We start from the raw sequence: 27,726 nt of genomic DNA, 5'->3' as shown, positions 1-27,726 counted from the left end.
AGAAGTAATGTGATTCAAATGCATGTATCATAAAGCGAAGAGTACTCGTAACTTTACCACTCGTTAGGATGTGATTGGCTTGAAGTTTTGTGATACAGATTCTGGATTTTTATGTTTCTTTATATCTAATGCTGTCTAACTATCACTTTGATGTTTTGTTTGTTTTGTTTGTTTTTATCAGGACAATTGACAGGTCCAATTTCAAGGAGATTGTCCATATATCAGCCGTTACCAGACGGGAATCACAGAAGATCAATCTAGTAGCAGTCACACATACTGGTAAGTTCATTAACCCTAACCCAACTAGGACTCACTAAAGCTCACTATTAAAACCACTCTGCGTGCATGCATTCCACGGGACTTGATGACGCAATCAGACCAAATCATATATACCCAGGGAATCGTTGGCCAGGCCAACGTCACCTGTGTAGCTACATGCTGGGGATCTTCTGCGTGGCATGCGAGGTTCGAATCCCGGGGGTGCCAAGTGACTTTCTTCTTCATCTTCTCTCCTTTTTTGTTCCTTCTTTCCCTTCCGATAGCACAAAAACCACTGGTAGGGTTAAGCCATAGTGTAACATTTTCATAAAAAAACTTTTTCAACAAAATGTTAGTTTTTACTGTTAGATATGAGATATGTCCCCTTTTAATTTTGAGTTTAACCACTGAGGTAAAGCAAAGAAATAGTAACTTAATTCCAGTACCAATGTTGCCAGTGACTGAGATTGGTCCCATTGATGCGTTAGGCCCAAAAAAAAATTGTTTGTTTGTCCTCGTCCGACCGACCGTGTACCCTGGTCCCGACCTTTTTTTTTTTTTTTTTTTTGGAATTTTTTTTTTTGGGGAATTTTTCAAAAAAAAAAAAAGATTTTTTTTTTTTTTTTTTTCGGTTTGTAGTGTCCCTGGACCTAGACCTAAATGCTAGGATCATTCATGGTTGACCTAAAAAAAAAAAAAAAATTCAAGATGTTTTGTATTTTTAATATGAAAATTGATAATTTGTATTCATGTCATAGTCTATTAATGATTTCAAAATGCATTGAATTTGAATGCATTTTGAAATCATTAATAGAGTATGACATGAATGCAAAGTATCAATTTTCATATTAAAAATACAAAACATCTTGAATTATTTTTTTTTTTTGTTAAACATGAATGACCCTACCATTTAGGTTTAGGTTCAGGGACACTACAAAACCGAAAAAAAATAAAAACTTTTTTTTTTTTTTTTTTGTTGCAATTTCGGGTACCCGGTTACCCGCCCGAAAAATGCGCCAGGTACCCGGGTACAAAATTACCCGAAAATGCCAGGCCTATGCAGAACCATCTCAAGAGTTAAACCAGTGAAGTGCTGTGTGTTTGGACTTATTTACCAGTCTTGTCAGTTGTCAGTTTCAAGTGCAATATCTGTAAAAAAAAAAAAAAAAAAAATCCGACCTACCGACCCAACTATTTCATAAGCCTTTATGGACAAACAAACAATTTTTTTTTTTGGCCTTATGACCATCCCTTGCAGTGTTATGAACATTGCGTATGCTAGCCGTATGCGTTTGACTATTATTTTGATCGTTCGTATGAATTAAACAATATGTTATTAAAAATATTTGATTTTGGCACAAATGCAGCATTTGAAGGCATGATTTTGGCAGGGTATATTGTTCATTATTGTACATTGTAGTCATGAAAAAAATCAAAATTTTGACAAAACTTGTGAAACTTGTGATTTTGTTCTTATCAAATACATCAATAATGCAAACCGAGATTTGCACAAGAAAAGCATGATTTAGGCAATAAAATGTTCCAGTTTAAACTTGACTAGTGCTTTTTTTTGGGGGGGGGGTGTCACTACAAATTTGTGGTCTTCGAGTTCAGTGTAATTTAAAAGTTGGGATTCCTTAATACAAAGCACTGTCCATTTGATTTGCCTTCCTTTTTATCTGTATTTTATTGTAAAAAATTATTTATGTGTGATTTTGATTTGTTGTCAGGTGTTCGACTTTATTTCACCGTTCAGCATTTCTACGGCACTTACCAAGTTTATACAGGCCAAGAGAGACCCAGTAATTTAGTGTTAGTACATGTGAGACTCCCACCTGGGTTTACTGCCAATGCTACACAGCCGAGACCTAGTAATGTACATGCAGCACACTATAGTAAAGGTAAATGTATGCTGGAAATGAAATTGTTATCAGACCATCTTAAAAGGCCATTTTGTGATCCACAGCCTCATCCCCCACTTTTCTCAAAAAAAGTTGAGATTTTTACACCAATAGAAACTTCTGGCTATATAATGTTTATGTACAAAAAATTTCTTAACATTAACTCCTTTAGCAACAATATTGTCAAAGTTGAATTTTGTTCTGGTGTAACAGAACGAAATTACAACAGTGGCCTATGGAGCAGTGTAATACACATAATCATGCGTAACTCCCAAATCACCTTGTAGATCTGTATGTGATATACGTACTAATGAATGGGTTAAAGTAGTTTACATTGATGAATAGCGCTCTATGCAAAACAAACAATTTAAAAAAACAGCAAATAGACCCAAATCAAAGTTTTATATCTCATTAATTAGAAAGAATTAAGGTCTGTAAGTTGGTGGATTTGAAGAGCTGAGCTCCAAAACATATTTCTACATACCAAATTTCTCAAAAAAGAAAAAAATTTGAATAGAATCATATTTGCTGGCCACCGACGAGTTGGCAGACGCCGCTGCAATAAAAACGTCTTGTCTCTTCTTTTCAGAAGTTCTAAGTAATTATTAGAGTTGGCGACTATCACTTTTTTCCTAGTCGACTAGTCGGCAGCAAATAGTCGCGACTACGACTATAGTCGCGACTATCTGTGGTTAAAATTGGACTGAAAAATCGGGTGAAAGATTGGTGGCAATTTAGTATTTATAATGCATGATTACAGGACCTGTGATTGCCGGCATCGCATCACAGTTTGCTACACAAACCAGCACTGTTGCACTACAAATTGCTACACTGTATCGCACGCGTTATGCGATGCAAATATTTGACTGTAAAATGCTGTAATATAGGCCTAACTTTTCTGTTCAATTAAATTCACTTGCCACTTTCCAGCAACAGCACAAGAAACTTCATATAATTTCTCAAACCTTCAATATTCCAATAGCGATCTTCGTTCGTTTCCATGTTTTGCTGTGCATGAAAATATGTAAACATGCCGATGCGGCAGTGCATATTTTCCATGGTATGCTCATGAACGTGTTGCATCGTGCATGTACGATTAACTTTCACCTCCGACCTACGTCACCTGACCTCATCTAGACTACTGCATTTGTCGCTACAGGGGTGGCATTGCAACATTACGACTGTTTGTCAGCTAATTTGTTTATTTTCCTGTTGCTTTCTAAATATTCTGTTACCACAATAAGCATAGCTTTTTGAAATTACTTCTAAGCTAATAATATTTTCCTAAATTTTCCCTTTTGGAAAACACTTCTCGGAAGTTCTCGCTGTTTCTTTCCAAAGTTGAAATAATCTCATACCTTCAGTAGTTGGTACAAACACCCAACCTGGGTCTGTACATGCACGCTATGACGCTGCTACACCTGTTATCGCTGCATAAATTATAATCATAATGAGATGTTCGACAGTTCTAAGTAATTTGAGTTTTTTAACGGCTTTTATCTTGTGGGAAAGTAGTTCGATAACAAGTCAATAACACCAATTTAATGATGATTTATGGACATTATGATTACTTGTTGGTTAGTGTTACTATTGGTAAGTTTATATGTTAGTATTTGGTTGGTTTTGGTGCGAATAACTGGCACTTTTAAAGTAATTTTTTAACACAAAAATATACTTGCATTAGTCGACTTTTGGTTTTCAATAGTCGTAGTCGCGACTATCAGTAATAGTCGCGACTAACGACTATTGGCGACTTAGTCGCCCAACTCTAGTAATTATCTCTTTTGTAGATTATTTAATTACCCTTTAAAACAAAATGTGTGGTAGAGTTACCTGTTTAGATTTGTTTTTATTATTTTATCACCGATTTAACCCAGTAATTCTCACTCGTTGTGCATGATGATTGACAGCTGCATATCGGTGGTACAAAAAGGTGAAATATTAGGCCTAGTTACCTAAAGGGCGTAGCACAGTTCACTGTCCTTCGACCCTGCCTGACCTGCACTGTTTGTCACGTAGACAGACTGTGACCTGACCGCTGTGTACAAAGTAGGGTACCGCGACTGTTGAACAGTTCTTGTCCTCAGAATAGGCAGTTTGTACAGAGTACTGCTGGCCTGGTAAAGCCTTCATCATTTGTTTTGTTGTTTTCAGAAACCTTACTGCTGTGTGCATCCCAGACAGAAGATGCTGATTTATTATGGTGCCTTAGTCCAGATTCCTTCCCATTCCAGAGATCTCTGATGGAAACAGAGGTAAGAGACGCCATCTTCTATCGCTTGTTTAGTTTTCTTGGTAGTTCACGTAGGTGGGCATTTCACAGTTCTATCACGTTCGCTTATCGAATTCCGCAGAGCGTACACACACATATACAAGGACATTTTTACGGCATGTTTGTGGCGCACTTGTGTGTAAAAGGCAGTCTTTTCAGATGCCACACAAACAAATATTTCATTGTCGTATTTCCATGCATCGCCCAGGCCTATTATTGGTATATAACCTTATGTGATGATGTTTCAATGCAGGTCACTCATATCATAGACAGTCGTACATGGGTAATAGCAGAGATCCCACAGCAACCTACCATACAACCACCAGAAAGAGTCCGAAGCCAAGCTCATAGAACACAGCCCGACCCACCGGGTGTGGTGACTCAACATACACAACCATCGGCAAGATTTGTACTCTTAAGCTCACAGGTAAGATTATAGGGTTTGCTACCCTCCATATACTCAACACCATCCACCCCCACCCCCCCCCCCTACACACACACCCAAAATTAAAAGTTGTACAGGGACATGTGTATGAAACCATGGAAATGGGGTGTCAATAAAAAGGAAGGCATCATATCCTCATTTTCATAGGTACACCACCATTTAATCACACACACACTGCACCCTTGTATAACCAAGTTGTGAAATTAAAATTTACCATCTCAGACCACAAAGCTGTTGTGCCAGTGTGTATCATATGTCCAGTGTGTATGTACTTACCCAATGTGCAGTGGGGTGAATGCCCAATAATAGCTGATAATGCTCTATACCCCCACTTTGATACTTTAAAAACTGTTGTCAAATGGGGATATCCCTGTTTGTAAAGGTGTATCCCCAGTTTTATGTAAGTGTGTATCCCCATTTTGCACATTTTACAAATGCACCCTGCCCCCCCTATACGTGGGAAATACAACCAATACAAGATACAACCGAACAGGCTTTTCCATACAGTGAACAATAAACAAGAAATGGAATCCAATGTTAACATATATCAGCACAAGCGACTGATAGCCTATCTTTAGTATTGATGCTTTCAGGCTTTAAATGATAGCAAGAAATGGAAATCGCCCCAAAGGAAAGATTTTAATTGTGAAATTGATCACCACATCTTATGGATTCACATTATCCTCCGGCGGAACTGTCAAACTCTCAATTACAACGTCTACTAGTGGACTGGTTTTTAAATCCACTCTCATCAAACTAATCAAAACTGTAAACTACAATTTTATCCAAAAAATCAACAGAAGAAATACTAAATATTGCTTAGTTTCAATGATGCTTACCGATCGAGTCGCCTTGATGGTGTATTTCCGATCATTTTGCAACGTAGTTGAAAAATATTTCCAAGACACGAGTATCGCCATTAGGCATGGCCCGGTAACCTGGATAAAATTTAACGCAATCAATCGTCCAATCCTAGTTCACCTAAGTGATCACGTGGTTTGCCGAATGAACGGTATCGGTGTCGGAACAAGGATTGTTACTTGTAAACAAATCGTTTCGCCGGCACGTTTCAAGAAATTAAATTTACGATCTTTTGATAATTAGTTAGGGATCGTTTTATTTTAACCTCTGGCATGAGAGATTGAGAATGTGGGTTAAAGATAAGCCACTCTGTGTTCTCATTTTGCAACTAAAATAGGCTTCTCATAAAGCTTAAATTTGCGGGCCATTATGCTGGCCATCCATGTATTTGAAACATGGCGGATATACCAAGCACCCTCACTACGTTCGGGTCTGTGAGGGTGCTCGACCAGGCATACCTGCCCCCCAGCAGGTATAACAGTCACTGCAATTCTCAGCAGTGTGCTGTGCAGTGGTGTAAAGGGGTACACCCCGTCAGTCCTAAACACCGCCAATCCAAACCGGTCAACCCCTGTTAGTCCAAATTATTAAGGTTATGGTTCCCAACCCTAAAAATTCGGACTGACGGTGTTTCGGACTGACGGGGAGATTGTAAAGACCTGCAAATGAGGACTTACAACTTAATCATATGATCGTATCTAACCGAGGCCTGAAGCTACATGTAAGCTGCAAACCGTGGACCCTACTGTCCAAAATTTTTTTACACTGGCAAATGAGACATGGTCTTATTTGCATTTTGTTGTTGTTTGCAATGTACTGGTAGATAAGGGGACCATGGACGTCCTCGGTTGCTAGGTATCCTCAGTCACTCTGTTATTTGTGGATGTGGGTCCTCATTTTTGTGTCGCCTGAACAAATGTTTATGGGACCACTAACCAGTCCAAATTCTGCACCAATTCAATTTTTTTGAGCCAACCACTGCCCAGGGTTAATTGAACCAGAGCAATATTGTGTATTAGTTTCAGTTTTATTTATTTATCTTTGATTTATTTCTTGGAAATCTTAAACATTTTATTTCCTAGAGGTGACTGGTCCTCAACAATTGTGCCATGCTTTCCCTAATTCTTGACTCTATGATTTGTGAATATTATACTACAGTGTGTCTTGTCTCAAGTTGAGAGCAATGCCATGGTGGATTTCACAGTTGCAGTTTCAAATCACACATGCTAACCAAATCCCGTAGGGCGTATACATGCGGGACAAGGGCGATTTATTTAATAAATAATTAGTGGAATTAGGTTAGCACATGTGATTCGCAACAGCCTCTATGAAATCCAACATGTTGTTATTCTCAGCTTAGACTAGACATGAAATAACAGACAAAATACAGCCTTTTATTTATCAATACTCAAGATTTTTAATCCAATAATATTTCTGAATATCCATATAAAAATACAATTCTGACAATTCAAATCTGGTATATTTTGATTCAATAAAATATTTTGATTCGATAAAAATAATAATTTATACAATTATATTTTTGAAAACAAATGGCCATTGGCAAAACACAATGGGCCAAAACTGGTGAGTTTTCCAAGGGGGTAACCTCCCAGAACACCTGATTTATTGATAAAATAAAAAATAAGAAACGCATACCACATTGGATTTGTAATCGCCCGGGGGACATGAGTCAAATCTTTTTCTTTCTTTTTTTGCCTTGCACATAATAATATTATACCAGTTTCAGTATTGCAGCAGATAACATTATGTGTACATAAAATATAATAGGCTATTCCACTTGATATCCATACACCCTCACCTTCCACACACTGGTGCAGATTTCAAATGGAGTCACCCATTCAGTTAACCCCATTTCAAAATCACACTCCCTGTGTGGGAGGTTAAGATCATGTCTTCCATAGGGCTTATATAAATTTCAACTGGAATAGCCCCAAATGTACATAGAAATGGTACTGTTTAGCACAAACGAACACTACATGTATTTAAACAAATAAAACAAAATACTTTCAAAACAAAATTCAATAAGTTAAATAATGGAAACAACTTGTAAAATAATAATGTGAAAGTGTAAGTTTCAAGCATACCATACATATAAAAATAAACATGACAATTGGTCTTCTGTCAAACTTGAGTACATTATTTCCATATATTGTGATTGATAAACAAATATACAAAAAAGGACTGCTGAACTTTTTTATGATTCACTTCTTGGAAATTTAAACGATTTTAATAGAAATTAAGAATTGTGCAGGTAAGTTTGTTTGTTTGTCTGCTTATTCTGTTTTATAGATATCTTGCTTCCAACTAGAAATGACATTGTTGTGTTTTTTACTGTTGCATGCAAAATTCCATTAAAATCATCAAAGAAGGCTGAAATATGTCAGCATCCCCTTAAAATTAAAGTACTTAAAATATTGATCTTCAATGGTCAATGTTCTGGGTATACCAAATAGTTACAGGAGTATTTTGTGATCTTAGCATCCTCTTTTTATGACATTTTTCAGTAGATATCCACGAAAAAAGCTTATTCCCAAAATTTCATTTGATTCTGATTTTGCGTTTGCAAGTTATGCATGATTATGTGTATTACACTGCTCCATAGGCCACTGTTGTAATTTCGTTCTGGTACACCAGAACGTATTTCAAATTTGATGATATTTTTGCTGAACGAATTAATTTGCAAGAAATTTTTTGTACATAAATATTATATAGCCAGAGGTGTCCAGTGGTATAAAAATCTCAACTTTTTTTGAGAAAAGTGGGGGGGTATGAGGCTGTGGATCACGAAATGCCCTTTTAAGCTCCATTCCAAGTTGTACAGTATAATTCAAAAAACATTTTATATATTTTACATACATATAATATCATGAACACGATGCAGCAATTTCCCAAAGTAAAATATGTGAAGCTGAAAGACTAACATGAGGGGGCCTATTCACTCCATAATATCTTTGACCAACTCATCACACTCTACAGAAGGTCCTGTAACTTATAAAATGAAAACGTCAGATGTCGGTGGCGGGTCGCCAGTCTGATGAGACAACTAGTGTAGTGGTGAAATGTCACGAAAAAAAGTAAAATGTGAGTCCAACACCTTCATTTTTCTTGGAATTGTACAAATAGAACTATGTTAACAGTTGAAAGATGAATTATTTTTAGTTTCTGTATTAAAAGGTGTGTGACATGATCTACATATATCGTCAATGGGCAGAAAAACCCTCCTATGTGTCATTGGCCTCGGAACATGTTTAAAGCAAAACCTCCTATGTAACCTGTTGACAGTTTTGTCTTAAACATGTTCAGGGGCCAAAAGCACAGGAGGTTTTTACTGCCCATCGACGATATGTAGATAATGTCACACACCTTTTAATACAGAAACTGAAAATAATTGATCTTTAACTTTTTTTACCCCTAAGAAATTTGCTTGCCTTTTCTCAGGGGTAAAATCAGGAGTCTAGTGCACTCCCCCCTTCTGGGCTTGTGCATTAGACGCATCAACATCTCAGTATGAGTGTATTATTTTGTGCAATTTCACTCCCAATAAGTGATACACATTAATCAAACTGAAAATTACTGTAAAAGTGGCAATTTTTGCACAATTCATTTTTTGCGCCAATAGTCAATATATCTTCCTCCAGTCACCGGCACTAGCTTTGAAGTTCAGCGCATACTGCTTTGGCACGTGTAAAAGTAGGCACATGCACGACGTAACGCAAAGCTAACGTAGAACACACTGAACTTCAAAGCTAGTGCCGCTGACTGGAGTGTGTGTGGTTCTAAGCTTCCTGACATTAAACTACACACACAAGGAATTCATGCATTGGGGTAACTGCTTGGATCTCAAAAAGTGTGAAAATAAATCAAGTGCAAAAATATCCACTGTTAGAGTAAATTGAAAATCAAAATTACATTGAAATTATTTACCAAACAGAATTCATCTAGAGCCATTTGGACTCTCCTATCTTTGAAAAGTATAATCACACAGAAAAACAGAGCAATCAGTAATGTGTAGTTAACATATTTCACTCGGTCAGAAGGAAATTTGGAGAGATTAATCAGTCTATCATGGTATATGAATATGTGAGTCAAAGTTTGGTCATACAAAGTTTAGGGGCATTGTTCTGTGTTGGGTTTACTAACTGGGTCAAATCTTGAAACATGAATGCACTGTTTTCAAGAAAGGTGGGATGTGTTGCAAATATTGGTAGAACGTTGGTGCAATTTCCATAAAAACTGGCTTAGAGATAGGGTGTTCTTCATTCAAAATTTTCTCCAAAAATCTGGAAACGGTCTTCAATGTTTTTTTAAGCAAAATTGGCAGAAATGTGAATCAGTAGTTTTTTAAATAGTGCAAGAAATCACTTTCAATAATCTTTGATGTTTGTTTCAAAATGCATGATTTAATAGCTCATTGAGAAAGGCTGTCATCTGTTGGTGGATCTGGTGCAACGACGACAGGCCTACTGGCAGCACTATTTGGACCCCAAGCATCCGAATAAGGCTGAACATCCGCATTGTCATTGTCACGTGGCCTTACAGCATATCCAGTCCCACCACTTTCATTCTTCGATAATTCGATATCTGCGTAGTCAGCATGTTTGCGTTGCTTGAAGAGAATAATGACACGTCCAGCGAGGTAGATGATGAAATTAAGGGCGGTAGGTAACAGCAAGAACATGATAGCCAGCCACAGGTAATGCTGATCCGTCAGATCAACTATGGACGAACCAGACTCGATCATGATTCCAAGCACGGCAACAACACCGTACGCCAAGAAGTAAAGCAATGCAATGTACCCAGTCTGATAGAGAATCCGATCTTCCTTCCTCTCTTGCGATGCAGTCATCTTTTTATCCGGAGGCCGTGGATTTTCTTCGTCTTCCTCGATGCAGTAGATACCAATGTAGAAAATGAATATGGCAATGACACAAAGAAAATCTATGACGAGGAACAGGATGATGGCGTATATGGAGCTGTGAGTGGTGCCTGTTGCTTTCACTACGTTCTTGTAGAAAGTGTTATTGAAGTGCCCATCAGATAGATGTATGTCTTCAGTGATATTGGTGTTGGTTATCTCGTACACAAAATTCCTTGCCAACGGTATACTAATACACATGTTGGATAACTCGTAATCTTTGTCTTCCATGGCGTAAGGTATGATTGCAAGCACAAATGCAAGAAGCCAAACGCACGCCACTGTCGCCACCCTACATTTTTGCGAAGTCATTTTACCCATATTTACATAATGATAGGTGCAGTGTCTTTCAACACCTATCATGGTGATGAAGAATAACGAAGCCTGGCTGGAAATGGTGAATAAAAACCCTGCAAATTTACACCATGTGGAACTTCTCCATCGCTCGGCATTGAGTGGGAAATAATGGTCATAATGGTAGTCGACAGTAGCTATTATCAGCACGTAGGCAGCCATGAGAGAGCCAGATAAAGCCAAATTGGTAAGGTACAGTCTTTGGGTCACATGCTCGGCTGTATGGCGTATCAACTCGGCAATTCCCCAGATACAAAGAATAACATTGCCAGCCAGAGATATAGCTCCTATAATCCACATGGAATGCCTCATAGATGAGTTTTGTACAAAGAGAAGTTTGGAACAAGACTGGTTTTGGAATTGGTTCAAGAAAACAGCACCTGTGCAAAGTTTGCCATTGTTTTTAGGCTCTACGAAACAGCACAATGAGTCGGAATCGGCCTCCATGATAGCATCGCTACCTATTCCATGAAAAGATCTACTTGCAATCTTCGTAAATGAGTTTCCTTGTAGGTTCAGATACCGGAGCTTCACAAGACCAGAGAACACTTCATCGGTAAATTCCTGAAGGCCATTATCTCCAAGATCAAGAAGAAGAAGATGGCTCAAGTTGTAGAAAGTATGGGTGGTTAGTTTGGTCAATTTGTTTTCTGCCAGGGATAGATTGTACAATCTCTTCAAGCCAGTGAAAGCTCCAGGTTCAATTCCAACAAGGTCATTTTTACGCAGTGATAAGACGGGAAGGTGGCCAAGTCCTTGGAAGGAGTTGTTAAGAAGATGTTTTATATGGTTTTCATGAAGAGTTAGTTTTGTCACACTGTCAAGCCCATTAAATGCACCTGGCTGAAGAGTTCGGAGGTTGTTTTGATGGAGTTGCAAATTCTGCAGTGTTTCCAGTGCATGGAACAAGTCAGTTTTCAGCTCGGTTACGCGGTTGGCACTAATGTTCAAATTGGTCAATTCCGTGAGCGTATCAAAGGTCCCCGGTGCCAATCTAGACAATCTGTTATCGTTCAGTGTCAGGTTTACTAACTGGGTCAAGTCATGAAACATGAACGTAACGATTTCAAGAATTTTATTATCATGTAGCGATAAGTTTCTTAAATTTCCTAGACCATCAAAGACTTTTGGTTCCAAAGTTTCAAGCTGGTTTTGGTGTACATCGAGTCCAATTAACGACCCTAATCCAGTAAAAATACCAGTTTTTAATTCTGTCAAGTGATTTCCATTCAGGGATAAGTGGTTTAAATTATCCAAACCATCAAATGTTCCCAGTTCTAACGTGATCAGGTTGTTCTCATGCAATAGCAATATAGATAGTTGAGTCAAATTAACAAACAGTCCAACATCAAATTCGCTTAATTTATTCCCATTCAGAGATAGTGCTCTTAGTTCAGGGAGATTATCCAAAATACCCTTTTCCAATTTCTCTAACCTGTTCCCATGCAAATGCAAAATTGAGAGTTTTTGTAAGGCTGCAAATATGTGTACATTTAGGGTAGTCAGTGCATTGGTTGATATGTCTAATTCAGTCAAATTCTGTGTGTTGATGAAAATGTTGGGATCTAGATCTGTGAGATTGTTGCCACTGAGGTCTAAGATTGATAGTTGTTGTAATGTACTGAATAGGTCAACGTCAAGTCTTGTCAGGCGAATATCATAAAGATACAACTCGGTGAGGTTCCTTAGTTTGCTAAACAAGCGCTTGTCTAAATGCTCAATTGGATTACTGTGTAGGTCAAGCACAGACAGATTCTTCAACTTTTGAAACAAATTAACGTCTAGCTGGGTTAGATGGTTGTCCGATAATGTCAGTGTGGTCAGGTTGTCCAGGGCATCAAATACACCTGGTTTTAATTCAGTCAGATTGTTCTTGTGCAAGTATAAAACCTGCAAATTTGCTAATGGGTCAAAGATATGCACGTCAAGTACAGTTAGTTCATTATCATCTAGAAGCAGATGTGTCAAGTTGCGGCTTTTGTCAAACATGCCCATTGTAAGGGTAGTTAGCTGGTTCCTATGCAAATCTAAAAGTGATAATGCATGTAAATGGTATAACAATGTTACGTTTATCTCCTTAAATTTATTTCTCCCCAACCAAAGCTCGCCCAAATTTGACAGTGGCTGAAATACAGCGGGGTCAATTGTCGTGAGGTTGATTTCTTGTAGGCCTAGGGCTCGAAGGTTGCTCAAATAGTTGAACAATGTTGTATTGATGGAACGTAATGGATTCGCACCCAGGTTTAGGACAGTCAGATTGCCAAGTTTGTCGAAAAGACCGGTTTCAAACCAGGTGAAATGGTTGTGGCTAAGGTCTAAAATGGAGAGTTGTTGTAATCTGTGAAATATTGAAACACCAATCTCGTGGAGTCTGTTGTTTTGCAGGTGTAGTTCTTTCAGTTTAGTACAAGGTTCAAATACTCTGCTTTCCAAAATTGATATTTGGTTGTAGGCGAGTGAAATGAATCTCATCTCACCCAGTTCACGAAATAAACCATTGTACACTTTACGAAGGCGATTATTATGTAGGTCGGCTACCTCCAAGTTGTACAGCTTATAGAATAGACCCGGGTACGCCGACTCAACTTTGTTGGAATGTATAGATACATACTTCAAGTTGTCTAGTCGGTGAAGTAAGTTAATGCTGATGAAGTCAAAGTTGTTTTCGCTCAAGTCTAGGTAGGTCAAGGGAAGTTTTTTAGTGTAGAGGATAGAGGGGGGTATATCTGTCATGTTGTTTCTGTTTAAAGTCAGAACAGCGAGTTTACGGGTGCCATCAAATATTTCACGGTCAAGCTCTCCATTCAGTTGGTTATCATGCAAATATAACTCGGTCAAGTTTTCCAAGTCATTGAACACCAATTTGTCTAAGGTTTTTAGGTGGTTTTGATGTAACGCTAGGACTGATAGCTTTCTCAAGTCATTGAATACAAATTTGTTTAAGGTTTTGAGCTTGTTTTGATGTAATGCTAGGATGGATAGGTTTGTCAAGTTTTGGAATACTGTTTCAGGAATTTCCTTCAGTTTGTTACCGTGCAGCCCTAGTTCGGTCAAGTTTCTCAAGTCGTGGAATACAAGTTTGTCTAAGGTTTTGAGATTATTTTGATGTAATGCAAGGATAGACAGTTTTGTTAAGTTTTGGAATATGGTTTCTGGAATTGCCCTCAGTTGGTTATCATGCAGCAATAGTTCAGTCAAGTTTCTCAAGTTGCTGAATACAAATTTGTTTAAGAAAGTGAGATTATTGTGATTTAATGCTAGGATAGACAGCTTTGTCAAGTTTTGGAATAAGTTTCCAGGAATTTCTTTCAGGTGATTACTACACAGAACTAGCTCTGTCAGGTTGGAAAGATTTTGGAAAGCGCCAGATTCAATATGTTCAAGCTTGTTGTCAAACAGCATCAAAACTGATAAATTTTGTAGTCCTGTAAAGGACTGGTTGCGCACTTGCGTCAGTTCATTATTATTAATCCAAATTTCAGTCACATTATGAAGGTCATCAAAAGTTCCTGGTTGCAGATTTTGAATGTTATTGTTACATAATGCTAAAAAATGTAGATTTCTCAATCCATTAAACAAGCGGTGGTCTAGCATAGTCAGGTGGTTGTGTGTTAAGGATAAGAATTTCAGTTGACTCAAATACTGAAATTCTGAACCATTTAGTGAGGACAATCGATTGTAAGCAAGATTGAGGTGAATCAAATTGCCCAGATTGTGAAATGCACCATTTTGTAGACCTTGGATTTCGTTATCATAGAGGTATAGGTGTGTCAGGTTGCCTAGCCCATTAAATATGCCAGTTTTGAGATGGGTGAGAGTGTTATTATATAAATGCAATATGGTCAAATTTTGTTGCATTTTAAATGTATTTGGTGCTAAATCGGAAATGTTATTTGAGTGTAAAAACAGTCCTGACAAAGCATCCAAGTGTGCAAACAATTGAACGTCAAGTTCCGAAATCAAATTATAAGATAGGTCAAGAATCTGCAGATTATCAATACCGTTAAATGTACCTGAGCCAAGGGTGGATAGTTTGTTAGCAGTCAGCATCAAAACTCTCAAATCATTCAGACCTAGAAATAACCCTTCCGGTATTGTGTTTAGGTGATTGAATGAAATATCTAAGATTTGTAGTTGATTGAGACCTTTGAAAATGTCGTTCGGAGGGCTTTTAAGGCGGCTGGTATTACTCAGCAGAAGCACAGTTAAACCAAGATGATCGAAACATCCAGGGGTGATTTGTAAGTCTTGACGATTTGAGAGATCAAAGGCAAATTCAGGGATGGTTTGATTTGATTCATAGGTCAACAGAGAGGTGAAGTTTTGCCAGCCCGTGCTGCCACCAGTGCAGGCATATTCAACTTTCTGGAAGTAAATCGTGCTCACACAATCGGGCATTGAAACATTTAATACAGAGTAGTTGATTTGGGAATCTAAAGGTACAATTTCAACATCGGTTTCATTGAAGTATGTATTCAAAGCATATCTTAGTGCTAAGTTATTGTTTACTACTACAGAGTAAGGTACCGGTAGAGATGTTATTCCGTTGGTTGTTTTGAATCGCTCTAGTTTGGTGCACTGTCCCTGATCTGCATCTGAAGTGATGTGCAAACTGCAATCCCGATTATAAATCTCACTACCATTCACACGAGGAAAGGAACTAGCTTGTAACGTAGCAGCGGTTTTGATCCCTATTTCCAATGTACTGCTTTCGAACGAAGCACTGCAATGGTCAGGCGCTTGGGTGAAGCCAAATGATTCATTTTGACAGTATTGCGAATTATGATTAATTTCGTTAAAGTACAAATAGTTATAGATGGACCAAGTCGTGACGCATTTTGTATGTCAAGCGGATACCCATGCGGATGGGGCGTGTATAGTGACTTTACAACTGCTGTCACTTGATGTCTGGAATGTAATAGGTGTGTTCGTTAAATCAATGCGTCCAGTGTCACAAGCATTCACCTGTGGTGGATTTATTGTGGGTGGTGTATTTGGTATTGTCACTGGCGATGCTTTCTCTCTAGCTGGTACCGGAGTACAGTTTTCACATTGTGATGATGGATTTGTGGTTTGATGCACTAACATTCTTGCAGACACTATAGCTGAATCACTGTACAAGGTCATATGCCAGAAGAATGAAACCAATGCACATAATACAACTCTGTGAATAAGTGGCTGACTCACTGCCATGATTGGCATTTAAGTTTGGGAAGAAAATTCCCCTCATGCAACAAAAATAAGTTGATGAAATCCAAGCTCAATATTTCAGGAATATTAGAATTATTGTCATATTCTTCATCAGTAGTATGAGTGAAAATCATACAAGTTGTAGACTAATAGTACCATGCAGTTGTTAGAGTTACTTCATCAATTCATACCAAAGTTACTTCAAACGTTCACTTCCACAACAATTAATTTGATGCAAAAATAACGTCCGCCAACTGTCAATTTGATAAACAAAGTTTTGAAATCCAATTTCAGTATTTCAGGAGTATTAAAATTATTGCCATATATATTCTTAATACCTTCATCAGCAGTACAAGTTGTAGACCACAATCCAGTCATTAGATTCAACAATTCAAATCAAATCTACTTGTTTTTGATTTCCGCAACAATTTGGTACGCAAACACAGAAAGTTAGCGACACACATCCGACCTTTTATATCCGAGTGCTTGCTGTAACCTGTTTTTAGCAATATAATGCAGTGATCATGCAAGTTATATACCATTTATATAACCAATAACTTGACTTCCGTGTTAAGATTCTGTTATGGTTGATTGACTCAGCACAATACACATGCCTTTGTCAAGTCTAGTCTCTACAGGCATGACAGGTACTCTGTTGCAATAGGATTTCTGTTGGGGATTTTTGGCGGGTTTATTTTTAACATATTCCATAGTAAAATAATAGTATTTACAGTTAAGGAATAATACTAACTTTTAAAATTAGACCAATTATGAAACAGGGTTTTTTCTTTTTGTGAACATTTTGACCCAACAAGAGGAAGGAAGTTTCTGGTGGGAAGGGACAAGATTTAGATACTAATTTTGAAATGTTTTTACAATAAAAATGTAAGGTGAAATTGTTTACGTTTAAAATATACAGTTTGTAATGTGAGAAAGATTTTGTTTCCATGGTTACCAAGTTCAATGATTTTCTAAATATACAAAAATATTCTGTACCAAGGGCCCGGTGGAAAGCAGTGTGTGTGTGCACTGATTCATTTCAAGGTTTACCTTTGTTAAATAAAGTTGTCATTAAATAAATATTCAAAATATACCAAAAACTTTCCATGTTCTTTAATTTTATCGCAGTATTTATAAATATAAAATGCAGAAATTTTTTGTTTAGGCATTTAAAAGGACTATTTAATACTGTGAAAACATTGCTTTAAATTTATATATAAACTGAGTCTTTACTACCAAGCAATAATTTGTGGACTAAAAAAATCTTACGGAAATAAAAAATAAAGCAATTTTGTTAGTGCTCACCTACTGTTGGAACTGTGTTGGCAGTGGCATATTGAAGGGGGAGCCCCCTGTGAGATGTCTTTCCCCAAGACTTTTTGTACTTTTTAGCCCATTTTTGACTAGTTTCATCAAATTTCACCCTTCCTTGAAATTTGCATTGCCCCATCCCCCTTCCTTTAAAGTTGCATTGCCCCTCCCCCACTCTGCAAATTAAAGTCCTGGCTATGACACTTTGTTGTGGATTTTAAATCCATAATCCTGAATATTGCAAACAAACAAACAAACAAACAAATAAATAATTTAAAAAAAAAACTTTACAAGAAGGTCATTCATTTCTACAGGCTTAAAAGTAAACTATTTCAGATGGTGATTAGTATTATATGCACAAGTATTACATACATATTTAGAAAAAAAATGAGGGCATGCATTTTATGATTTCAAACGAAGTCCTAAATTCTGTTAATGTTAATGTGCATTAAAAGTTTATGCTTCTTGTAAATAAAGTTGGGCACAAATATCAAAAATTGGTAAGGTATTGTATTAAGCTATGTTTCAAGTTGAAGGTTATTTAACCCTAACTCCCATAAAATACCATGAGGATAACCACTGTGAATTTATGCATAAAGCCCGATCCTGACTCCACTTGCAGCGCAGCGATAGGATAGTGCATCGCAGCATCGGCGTGATGAAATTAAAATGTACATTTTAATTTCATTCTTGCGATATTGCGATGTTTTAAAAGCATGTGGGGTCTGCATCTCCTTTTAAGGTCATTCTACCGACCTTGATTTTCCAGCAGCCAATCAGAAGCGTGCATGGCTGCGATATCGCAGCACGACGCGAAAAAGTTGAACATTGTTCAACTCCATTGCGGACCGAAATTTCCACCGCGCGATGAGAATTTTCACCGCTGAGCTCGTAAAAACCTGGCTCAGATTACAGTTTTTATAGCATCGCAGCAACGCATCAAAAATGAATTGAAATAGATTGAATAAGGAATAACTTGTTGAATGAATAAACTTGGATACAAGTGTCTGTAAGTAGTGAGGTATAATTTTGCAAGCTATGTTACTGGTCAGAGGTCATTACAGATCAGAGTTGCTCAAAATACTGCTTCCACAGAATATGATGGATTAATGCAGCTGCTATGGCATGATCCATAGGTACACGTTTCTTGGTAAATGTCTCATTAAAGACAGACCAGCACGATTCACGATATGCTAATTAGGGTCAGGGGTTACTAACCCTAACCTTAACCCCCATAACCTCTGACCCTAATTAGCTTTTTGTGATGTTCTGTCTGAAATAAGACATCTTCAATGTACCAAGTTATGCTGGTTTCATACTTTCTGCCGGACGCTTCATCATGCCGCTTGCACTTGTCTGCAAGCGGAGTGGCACACCGCTGAGCGGCAGCGGCGTGACTCTGAAAGCCACTCTTGCCTCTCAGTACCGCTCCAAAATCGTATTTTGTTCCCATACGTCAGAGCGGCACCACTCCGAGTTGACTTGAATTTAACTCCCAGCGGTGCTGCCACCACGGCAAAGCGGTGGAGTGATCGATATATCGGCTTGCCGCTGGTCACCGCTAGCGTTTCTGGTATGAATACACAGTGAAGCAAAATCATCTTCAGAGCGGTAAAGCGGCAAGCGGCAGGAAAGTATGAAACCAGCATTAAAGGTGCTCTGGATGTTGGGGACAAAGGTCATTCAGGGGTCATTTGGTATTATTGATGTTTGTCAATTGTGGGTTCTTACATATATTTAGAAAAATAGAGAATATCCAAGCAGGTGATCTGCTTCCAATCCGTGAATATCCTTGTTATGCAGTTTTAAAAATTTGCTGCTATACAGTAACCATACTACTTTGATTTTGCAGGGAAGTTACATGGTGAACAAGTTGAGACCAGTTGACCAGCTGAGGCAATTGCTACTGAACAACATGGGAGCTGATTGTCCTGCTGTGGAGAGCTTCTTCAGATTGCACAAGGTAAGGCTTAAATCAACTGCTCGTCAACATAGTACATTCAAAAAGATTTGTAAAGGATTTTTTTTTTTTAGCAAAACATTTGAGCAATTTTTCTACAAAATGGAGGAATTGGGGTATTGCAGTTGAAATCCACACACCCCCGATTAAAGACATGGACTTATGCAGGGGTCACTGAGAACCTGGGACCCACCCTCAAGCCTTCACGTGTACGAGTTTTGGAAGCTTCCGGGGAGGATATTGTGTATATTGCGCTGGTATGGACTCAGGTAAAGTTAAGTTAAGGTAAACAGGCGCTAGCCTGCATCAAATGGAATTTTATCTTGCGCAGGTTTGGCAATTTTTCTTGGAATTATGATTGTTTTTATCATTCAATTAGGGGTCGGCAGCACATACTATTCGATGTCACATCACCGGAAAACACAAAATGTATGTCAAAGCTTCACTACTTTTCAAAAATTTGTTAGGTAAAGCTTCACACAATTATTGAAAATGAACGTTAGGACATCACATCAACAAGAAGTTACTGACCAAAGACTTTGACGTGAAGCGTCGTCGATCTGGCGTCGATCCTTGAGGAGGGTGTATTCAAGGATCACAGTGACGCCTGCATTAATCTTCTGTACAGGGAGTGGAAATTTCAAATGGGGTTGCCTGAATGGGTGACTCTATTTGAAGTCTACACCCCCTGTGTGGTAGATTAAGGGCATGTCGTCCACAGGGGGTGTATGGATTTCAACTGGAATAGTCCATCTTGAGGTTAAATGATGACATAAAAGTTGGAAGTATAGGCCTAAGTAGTGAATGTATTGAGCTGTTGAATGTATTGAGAAGTCTTGCAGACCAGTAGGGAAAGGTGGGTAAATCAAGACAAGGGTCTGAAATCTATGCTAGCCTTCTACTGAAGGTGAAGACTGGTTTTTGGAAACAAATTTCTTGTCCAGTGTAGCTTATCTGTTTATCTATTGATTTCCTTGGTGACCACTTAAAATTTAGCACTTAAAATAGCACTGAGTGTATGGTAGAGTCCGAAGTTTACCGTTTTCTAAAATCTATTGTCCGTGTTGTAAAATTTGTAAATCCATGTTTTATGAATAAAGCTTAAAATGTATAAACAATGATTATGAATGATATTAATGTCACAAAAAATTGTTAAATATCGCGATCAATATGCTCTTATTGGAATATTCTCACGATAATAAGCCGACTGTTACGATGTTTGGATGGATAGGCGGTTCATGCCTTGGTAATATACCTTTATTTCAGTATTATTAAACAGTATTTATTTTTTATCATAAAAATTGCCACACACAACTCAAGATTGTTTTTAACATTTATTTCTCTTATCTTTTAACAATTTTTGTCACATCATACAAAAATGTCATTTTGCGTGTTGTACCTCTGATTCTGTGATTTTTTCCCGTTTTAACGGAAAACTTCGGACTCTAATGTATGGATTTCAATTGGAATAGCCCAACATAGTAAGCGAAAATGTCATCAAAGCAATGCTGTTGTAGCAATTGCTTACTATGACGCAACCATTATCTCAAACTCATTCTATTTGCTATACAGGAGGAGCAAGCCTGTGCTACCAGTCTGATTCTAGCTTGTTCTAGAGCTACTAGTGATGCTCAGATCATGGATTGGGCTACTATTGCATTCTTCCAATATGGCGGTGAACCAAGAGTGAGAGGGTTTGGTGAGCCTCAACTTGCAGCTAATCTGGGTCCAATGTTTGGTGAGTGTGTGCTGTTTATAGGTCTATAAATGTGTATCACTTGTTGAGAATGAAATTGTACAAAATAAAGCACGCGTACTGAGATGTTGAATGCGTCTAATGCACGAGCCCCGAAGGGGGAGTGCATTAGATGCATCAACATCTCAGTACAATTCTACAATATTTATGCACGGCTAGTAATTTACTAACGTTTGCTCTGATTGGTTCGCACTATTTTAGTAGTGTATGAAACATGATCAACCCATTTCACTAACCTTTTATTGCATTACAAGTTCTTGTTAAAGTATGTGTAAAAACAAAGCAAGTTTTATATCTATCAGTGATGATTTTGCAAACTGGACAGAGAGCTGCTTGTGGTGGTACTCTGTCTCAGGAAGCTGTGTAACCTGTAATAGGGTTGTCAGCAGCAATGCCTGATGCAAGCGCAAGGGCCATCTGAGGTAGATAGATAATGCAAACAAGCTGTAGTTAGGTTTGCATTTTGATGTAGTGTATCACCCATGGAAAAAAGATAACGTACCGCATACATGTAGTCAAATTCTCGGCATCACCTGATAATGAGGGCCGATTGTTCCGTGAAATGCGGCACGCAAAACTCCTATGCACTTATCACATATTTTTACGGTCTATCGCGAAGGCACGCAACACTCTATCGCGTATATGCGAAGGCACGCAATGCACTATCAAACAATCGTCCTTCATGAATATGCGAGAATTCACAGCATACAATGCACAGGGACTTTGTTCATACATGGTCTGTTGATAAGACTTCATTGATCTTTGTTCTGTAAGTTTGGAGTGTATTCTTTAGTAATAGCAATTGAAATGGAGACCTAATTGTTGCAAAAATTTACTCTAACATAATTACAGGAAGTACAACTCCTATGGTTGGTCAGTCTGATGGGCATCCAGGGTCAGTGTTGACACCTTCAGTAGCTACTCCAGGGCCAGGTAAGCTGTTTATTGTATTTAAAAAGTACTACCCATGGCTAGATAGATGACCATAACAATCAATATTAAGCATCAACAATTTATACCATTTCAAGTTTTAAAGTAGTCGCAGATTTGCAATTTTACAATCTTGTATTAATGCAGCTGTCAATTGTAAGATGCACTATGGGACCCGGGGATAGCGCATTGTGGATATGTCATTTACTGGCACAGTATTATCGCAGGGTAAAGTCCAGGAACCTGTCTGGTCAGTCGCACCCACAAGCAAAGGGGGCATTTGTTATCTATCATGGTTCTTCCTTTGCAAAAAAATGTGTGTCACAAAATTGGGTTGAGGTGCTTTAATTGTATGCAAATATTAGATTCTTTTATGCAGGGGTACATCATGGCATATAAGTACTGTAAAAGTGGCAATTTTCCCAGCACGTTAATTTTTGCGCTTTTCGCAATATTGTTCAAAATTGTCAAAGCACAAAAAATTCTACACACGAAAACGCCCACTTTTACAGTATGATGCATATCAGGCAAATGTTGAACCATTTCCAGGGATCCCATAGTGCGTCTTACAATTGATAGCTGCAAACCTGCCCAATATTTTTAAATCTTGGGAAGTTTGAAAAATACAATTTTTATAATATCCACATTTCATATCAAATATCACCTGTCCCTTTTAGGTATGCATCCAAACATTGCATCTACACCATTTGGTGGTACACCTGGTTTTCAGCAACAGCAGCAGCAACAACAACATCAACAGCAGATAGCACCACAGTCACAGGATGTGGAATTCTCAGGGAAATTCAAAGGTTTATGTTTGTACTTCTGTAGGCTTACGAGGTAAGTCTGTGTATTGCTATCATTTATTTTCAATTTGCCTTTGTATGACACTTTGATATTCTTTGAAAAGGGGTTATGGTGTGCAAACATGATATGTAATCATTGTAAGTATTTCCCCATTGTTCTTATCACAACCATTATCAGTGGTATCATAGCTGGAATTCAAGTGCACTGAAAAATACAATTTGTGATGATACAGCTTTCAGAATTATATTTGATGTCATTGCTAATTTTATTGGACACAGCTTCAAATTGTAAAGCACATAATACTTGCCCATTTCAATGTATATGTGAAACAGGTGCCTTGGTGCACTAAGCTAAGGGCACTATAGCATTCTAATGCACTTCATAATCCCCATAAGAATTGACCAGGCCTTGAAAAAAGCAACAACCAAAATTCTGAAAGCTGAGTCAAATTTGCTGCAATTTCTGATGTATTTCTTCATTTGGGGAAACAAAATTACCACATTCCGCTGGAAGGAGCTGCCTGGATTCCAGACATCGTAACTCCAACTGTTGAGAGCAATATTATTTGTGACACATGTGAGAAATTATTTTGAGGCCTAATTTTCTCATAGCCTTATCATCACATCATCAATATATTCAGACACCCTCTGTTTGTTCAATACTCCATTTGTTGGACACAGTAAATCTCAACCCTACTGCCCCAACCCTAATCCTGGTTGCATACTTTCCTGCCGCTTTGTCGCTCTCAAGATGATTTGACTTCACTGCGCAGTCGCACCAGAAACGTTGGCGGTGACCAGCGGCAAGACGATATGTCGATCACTCCACCGCTTTGCCACGGCGGCAGCACCGCTTGGAGATGTTGAATTCAAATCAACTCAGAGCGGTGCTGCTTTGATGTATGAGAACAAAACAGACAAGTGCAAGCGGCATGATGAAGCGTCACTCCACTCAGTGGTAAGCGGCAGAAAGTATGAAACCAGCATAAGCCTATTGAAAATCATAAGTAATCATGTCTTTATTGTTGATTGGCTGTCAAACAAGCGGAATATCTAACCAGCGGAGGAATGCAATATATTCACTAAAATTGTCAACTGATTAAGAATTTTGCTTATAAATTGGAAGTTATTTGCCAGCTGAAAAAATGCAGTATATTTATGAGTTTGATATTCATTTTCATGTTGCAGATCAATTTGGGAAGCCTATGTGGTGATGGAGTTTCCAGTGCCGGCACAATTTCCTGTTCCTAAAGTACAACAGCAACAAAAATGGGTAAGTAAATTCTATGTTATTATACATAAACATGATGCATCTTAGACTGTATGTGAATGGGTTAATTTGCTTTAGGTCAACAAGTTGCATTTGAGTATTCCAGTTGAAATCCATACACACCCTAGGATACATAATCTTAACCCTAAGGGCTCATATTGAAATACCCTACCACGTTTTCACACAGAAAGAAGGCAGGATTCCCCTCGCTAAGCGGGCGCCTCAGGAAAGCTCGGTCATAAAACTGATGTATTATATGCATCAGTGATACACCCTGCCCAGGATTGTAACAAAAGGAGGCTAGCACAGGAAAGCTGCAGGATGGCGCACACCTTCCTGTGTAAGAGAATTTCAATATGAGCCCTAACCACCCTGAGTGGTACAAAATGCTACAGCGCCAAAAAATATACTACAGCACAAGGCCTCTGGCAGCCCAAGCACACGCCAAAGAGGTATGATTGCTCAAGAATTGGACCACTTACATAGGCATAACAAAGTTGGCCGGCCAGATCACCGCCCATGGCACGCTATCACGGTTAGGCTGCTCTAAACCTGAGGGCTTGGTGGTTCAAAACCAGGCAGAGAGGACCACAGCATGTTTCCTCTTCATTTTCTGTTCTTCTCCCAATCAACTCTACTCACAAAAGCAATTTTCCATTGATTTTTCATACAGGGTTAGGGTAATCTCCCAAACAGGGTGTAGATTTCAAATGGAGTTGCCAATTCTGGTAACCCCATTTGAAATTCACACTCCCTGTGTGGAAGATTAAGGTCATGTCTTCCATATGGGGTACATGGATTTCAACTGGAATAGCCGTTTGTATGACCTTCTCAACAAGTTCTAAGTTGCTCTGAAATAGTTCAATCCACAACTATGTTTTTTGTAAGCATTAGCGCCAATTCTTTTTAGCATAAGACCAGTTTTACTTATATGATTTATTTTAGCAGCACTAACTTGCTAACACACACATGTTTGATTTCCTACAGCTGACCTGCAGCTTTGAAAGTGATGAGGTATCGTGGGCTCTTGAAGAGCTTACAGCACTCAAGCAATTCTTACAACGCAACTCTCAATCTACCACCATAGGAGACACGTAAGTGTTAAAATTCAATGTTCTTTCAAAATTTGAATTCACACCTGCCAGTAGTTACGTAACAGAGCTATGTAATGGACATTTTTGTTATCAGAGTGGTAGCCCAAGGTGTGCAATCCTGCAAATATGTTTAGTTACTCAAATTCTTTTCCACCATCCCAAGTATATACTAAATTATTCCAACAATTACGTGTTTTCATGATGAAAAATTAAATTTCTTCAATATCTTTGTGCAGATTGTATTTGAATTGAAACCATTATTAAAGGCCCATTCAGTGATATGCTCATCCGGATGATCGTAACAATCATCAAAATTCAGATTTTGGTACCTTTGTCATTGTCCTAGATGTGCTAACATAGCCTGCCAGTGGTTCAGCCGAAAGCCGTGTATTTTAGGCAAAATAAGGCATTTTACATGAATCTGTAATTTATATACTGACAGTATATAAATTAGCTACATGCATTTGAACGGGGCTTCATCTTCTTCAATACTGCTGTTTTCCTTGTTTTTTGCCAAATTTTTCATTTCAAAAATACCAAATGACAATTTTAATGACTTATCCTTCACTTTTAAGCAATTTATAAACAATTTTAATTTTTGCACTTTCACTGGGATCACTGAATGGGACTTCCCAGTAGTGTCCCTGAATCGGAATAGATGTCTGATGGTGTTTGCTTTGTTTTATCAGGTTCGGGTCACCAACCATGATGAGTTTTGTACGTCCAGATGTAACCATTGGTGGTTTGCCATCCACACAATTACACAGGGAAAGAGAACAAAGGGCATCAGGTAGGACTGAACAGACATTAAGGCAATAGAACCAAGTCATGTTGATCTTTCGATCGACCATTGATGTTTGGGTCGATCCTTATTATTTAGGAAATCAACTATTATACTATTGTTAATTGTGATTATATATGAATCTGTGCATGTAATGATTGACCGATGCAAATTTGCCATTAATTCTGGTTAATTAGTTGATAGTTCATTAATAACAACCATCGAAGCAGCATTGACGGTCAATCCAAAGATCAAACAAATTTGGTTCTGGTGCCAAAGACAATTTTCATGAGTCTTACGTATATATAAAAAGGAAGAAATCAACAGAATTTAAAAGAAATTAAAATGGGGTTATGTTTATTGTTTGTTATTTGGAGAATCAAACCCCACTAGACCTGATATTTCATTTGACTTATTATTGATGAGGTGACATGTATTGTCAAAGCGCCTTGAAGTCCTGTGATTTTAAAACATAGGCCAAATAGAATATAGGACAATAAAGCCATTGATCAGTGATTGTAAGCACTGAAGTCACCTCAGATTAATTTTTTATTTCCGTGGTCTGGGCTGTGCGCCTAGCGTACATGAGATAAGTGATAAACAATTATGCTGATTGGCTGATCAACAGTCTTGGCAACAAGACGGTTGACCCATTGATCATTGGCGCATAGAAGGGGACCTTGTCACTTCTACGCGATCGCCTATCGCCAGTGTGTACTTTTTTTAAATATTCAAATTGATGATAGACTGACATGTAGGTATGGATTTTCTTTTCAGCTGCAGCCCAGAAAGTGGAGAGAGAAGCCTTAGTCAACATGGGTCATCTTATATCAGCTACATGTGAAGTCCTGGCTCTGTTACAGCTACTCTGTTACCATCAATTCCATGCTATTGCTGCTACATTAATGCCAGTAAGATTCCGTATTAAGTACTTGACTCACTTTTATCATAATACTGTCATGAAGCGCCCAGCCATCAGTGTAAATATATCGAAGCATCCTGCGCTATCTTCCTGTTAGGGCTCATATTGAAATACCCTACCACGTTTTCACACAGAAAGAAGGCAGGATTCCCCTCGCTAAGCGCGTGCCTCAGGAAAGCTCGGTCATAAAACGGATGTATTATATGCATCAGTGATACACCCTGCCCAGGATTTTAACAAAAGAAGGCTAGCACAGGAAAGCTGCAGGATGGCGCACACCTTCCTGTGTAAGGGAATTTCAATATGAGCCCTTACTCAGGCCTGCGGAGGCTCGAACCCACAATCCTGTAGTAAAAGAAGACTTGCCCAGCTGGTCTATGACACTAACACACTTGTACCTCGGTAATAATACATGTGGTCCTTATCCGAGGTGATCCTCTAATTAGGATTTTCTTTTAATATTAATGAAGGCTATTGTGGTATGGTTATTAGATTTTAACTTTCGTTGAAAAACACATTTTAAAAATTGTGTAAAATTTGGAATTAAATTAATTCAAATCTTATTTGAAAATTACTCTTTAGAATAACTGTAGCCACCACCTTCTGGCTTGGAAATTTACCTGGCTGGCGCCCTCTATTTTGGACCATAACTTCAGGCAGAGATCAGCAAATATCTTGA

General features: G+C 38.2%; 2 protein-coding genes across 2 annotated transcripts in view; one reads left to right on the top strand and one right to left on the bottom strand.

Annotated features, from left to right (window-relative positions):
- LOC140148885 (nuclear pore complex protein Nup155-like) overlaps positions 1-27,726 on the top strand; it is an 87,395-nt gene that overhangs the window by 17,312 nt on the left and 42,357 nt on the right. The window contains exons 9-20 of the mRNA XM_072170981.1: positions 182-279; positions 1,989-2,159; positions 4,314-4,414; positions 4,685-4,858; positions 19,381-19,491; positions 21,061-21,226; positions 22,097-22,177; positions 22,852-23,014; positions 24,169-24,253; positions 25,238-25,344; positions 26,034-26,134; positions 26,903-27,036. Of these exons, the coding sequence (XP_072027082.1) occupies positions 182-279; positions 1,989-2,159; positions 4,314-4,414; positions 4,685-4,858; positions 19,381-19,491; positions 21,061-21,226; positions 22,097-22,177; positions 22,852-23,014; positions 24,169-24,253; positions 25,238-25,344; positions 26,034-26,134; positions 26,903-27,036 (1,492 nt within the window). The remainder of the gene's footprint in view (positions 1-181; positions 280-1,988; positions 2,160-4,313; positions 4,415-4,684; positions 4,859-19,380; positions 19,492-21,060; positions 21,227-22,096; positions 22,178-22,851; positions 23,015-24,168; positions 24,254-25,237; positions 25,345-26,033; positions 26,135-26,902; positions 27,037-27,726) is intronic.
- Positions 9,529-16,707, bottom strand: LOC140148884 (uncharacterized). Its single transcript, XM_072170980.1, has one exon. It carries the CDS (start codon positions 15,423-15,425, stop codon positions 10,167-10,169), a length of 5,259 nt encoding a protein of 1,752 aa, XP_072027081.1. The 5' UTR covers positions 15,426-16,707; the 3' UTR covers positions 9,529-10,166.

This window comes from Amphiura filiformis, chromosome 3 (genome assembly GCF_039555335.1).
Source record: "Amphiura filiformis chromosome 3, Afil_fr2py, whole genome shotgun sequence".
NCBI classification, from domain to species: Eukaryota; Metazoa; Echinodermata; class Ophiuroidea; order Amphilepidida; family Amphiuridae; genus Amphiura; species Amphiura filiformis.
This window is presented reverse-complemented; position numbering and strand designations above follow the sequence as displayed.

Coding starts and splice junctions, on each gene's coding strand:
- LOC140148884 (XM_072170980.1), bottom strand. CDS start 15,425: ATGCCCGATTGTGTGAGCACGATTTACTTCCAGAAAGTTGAATATGCC.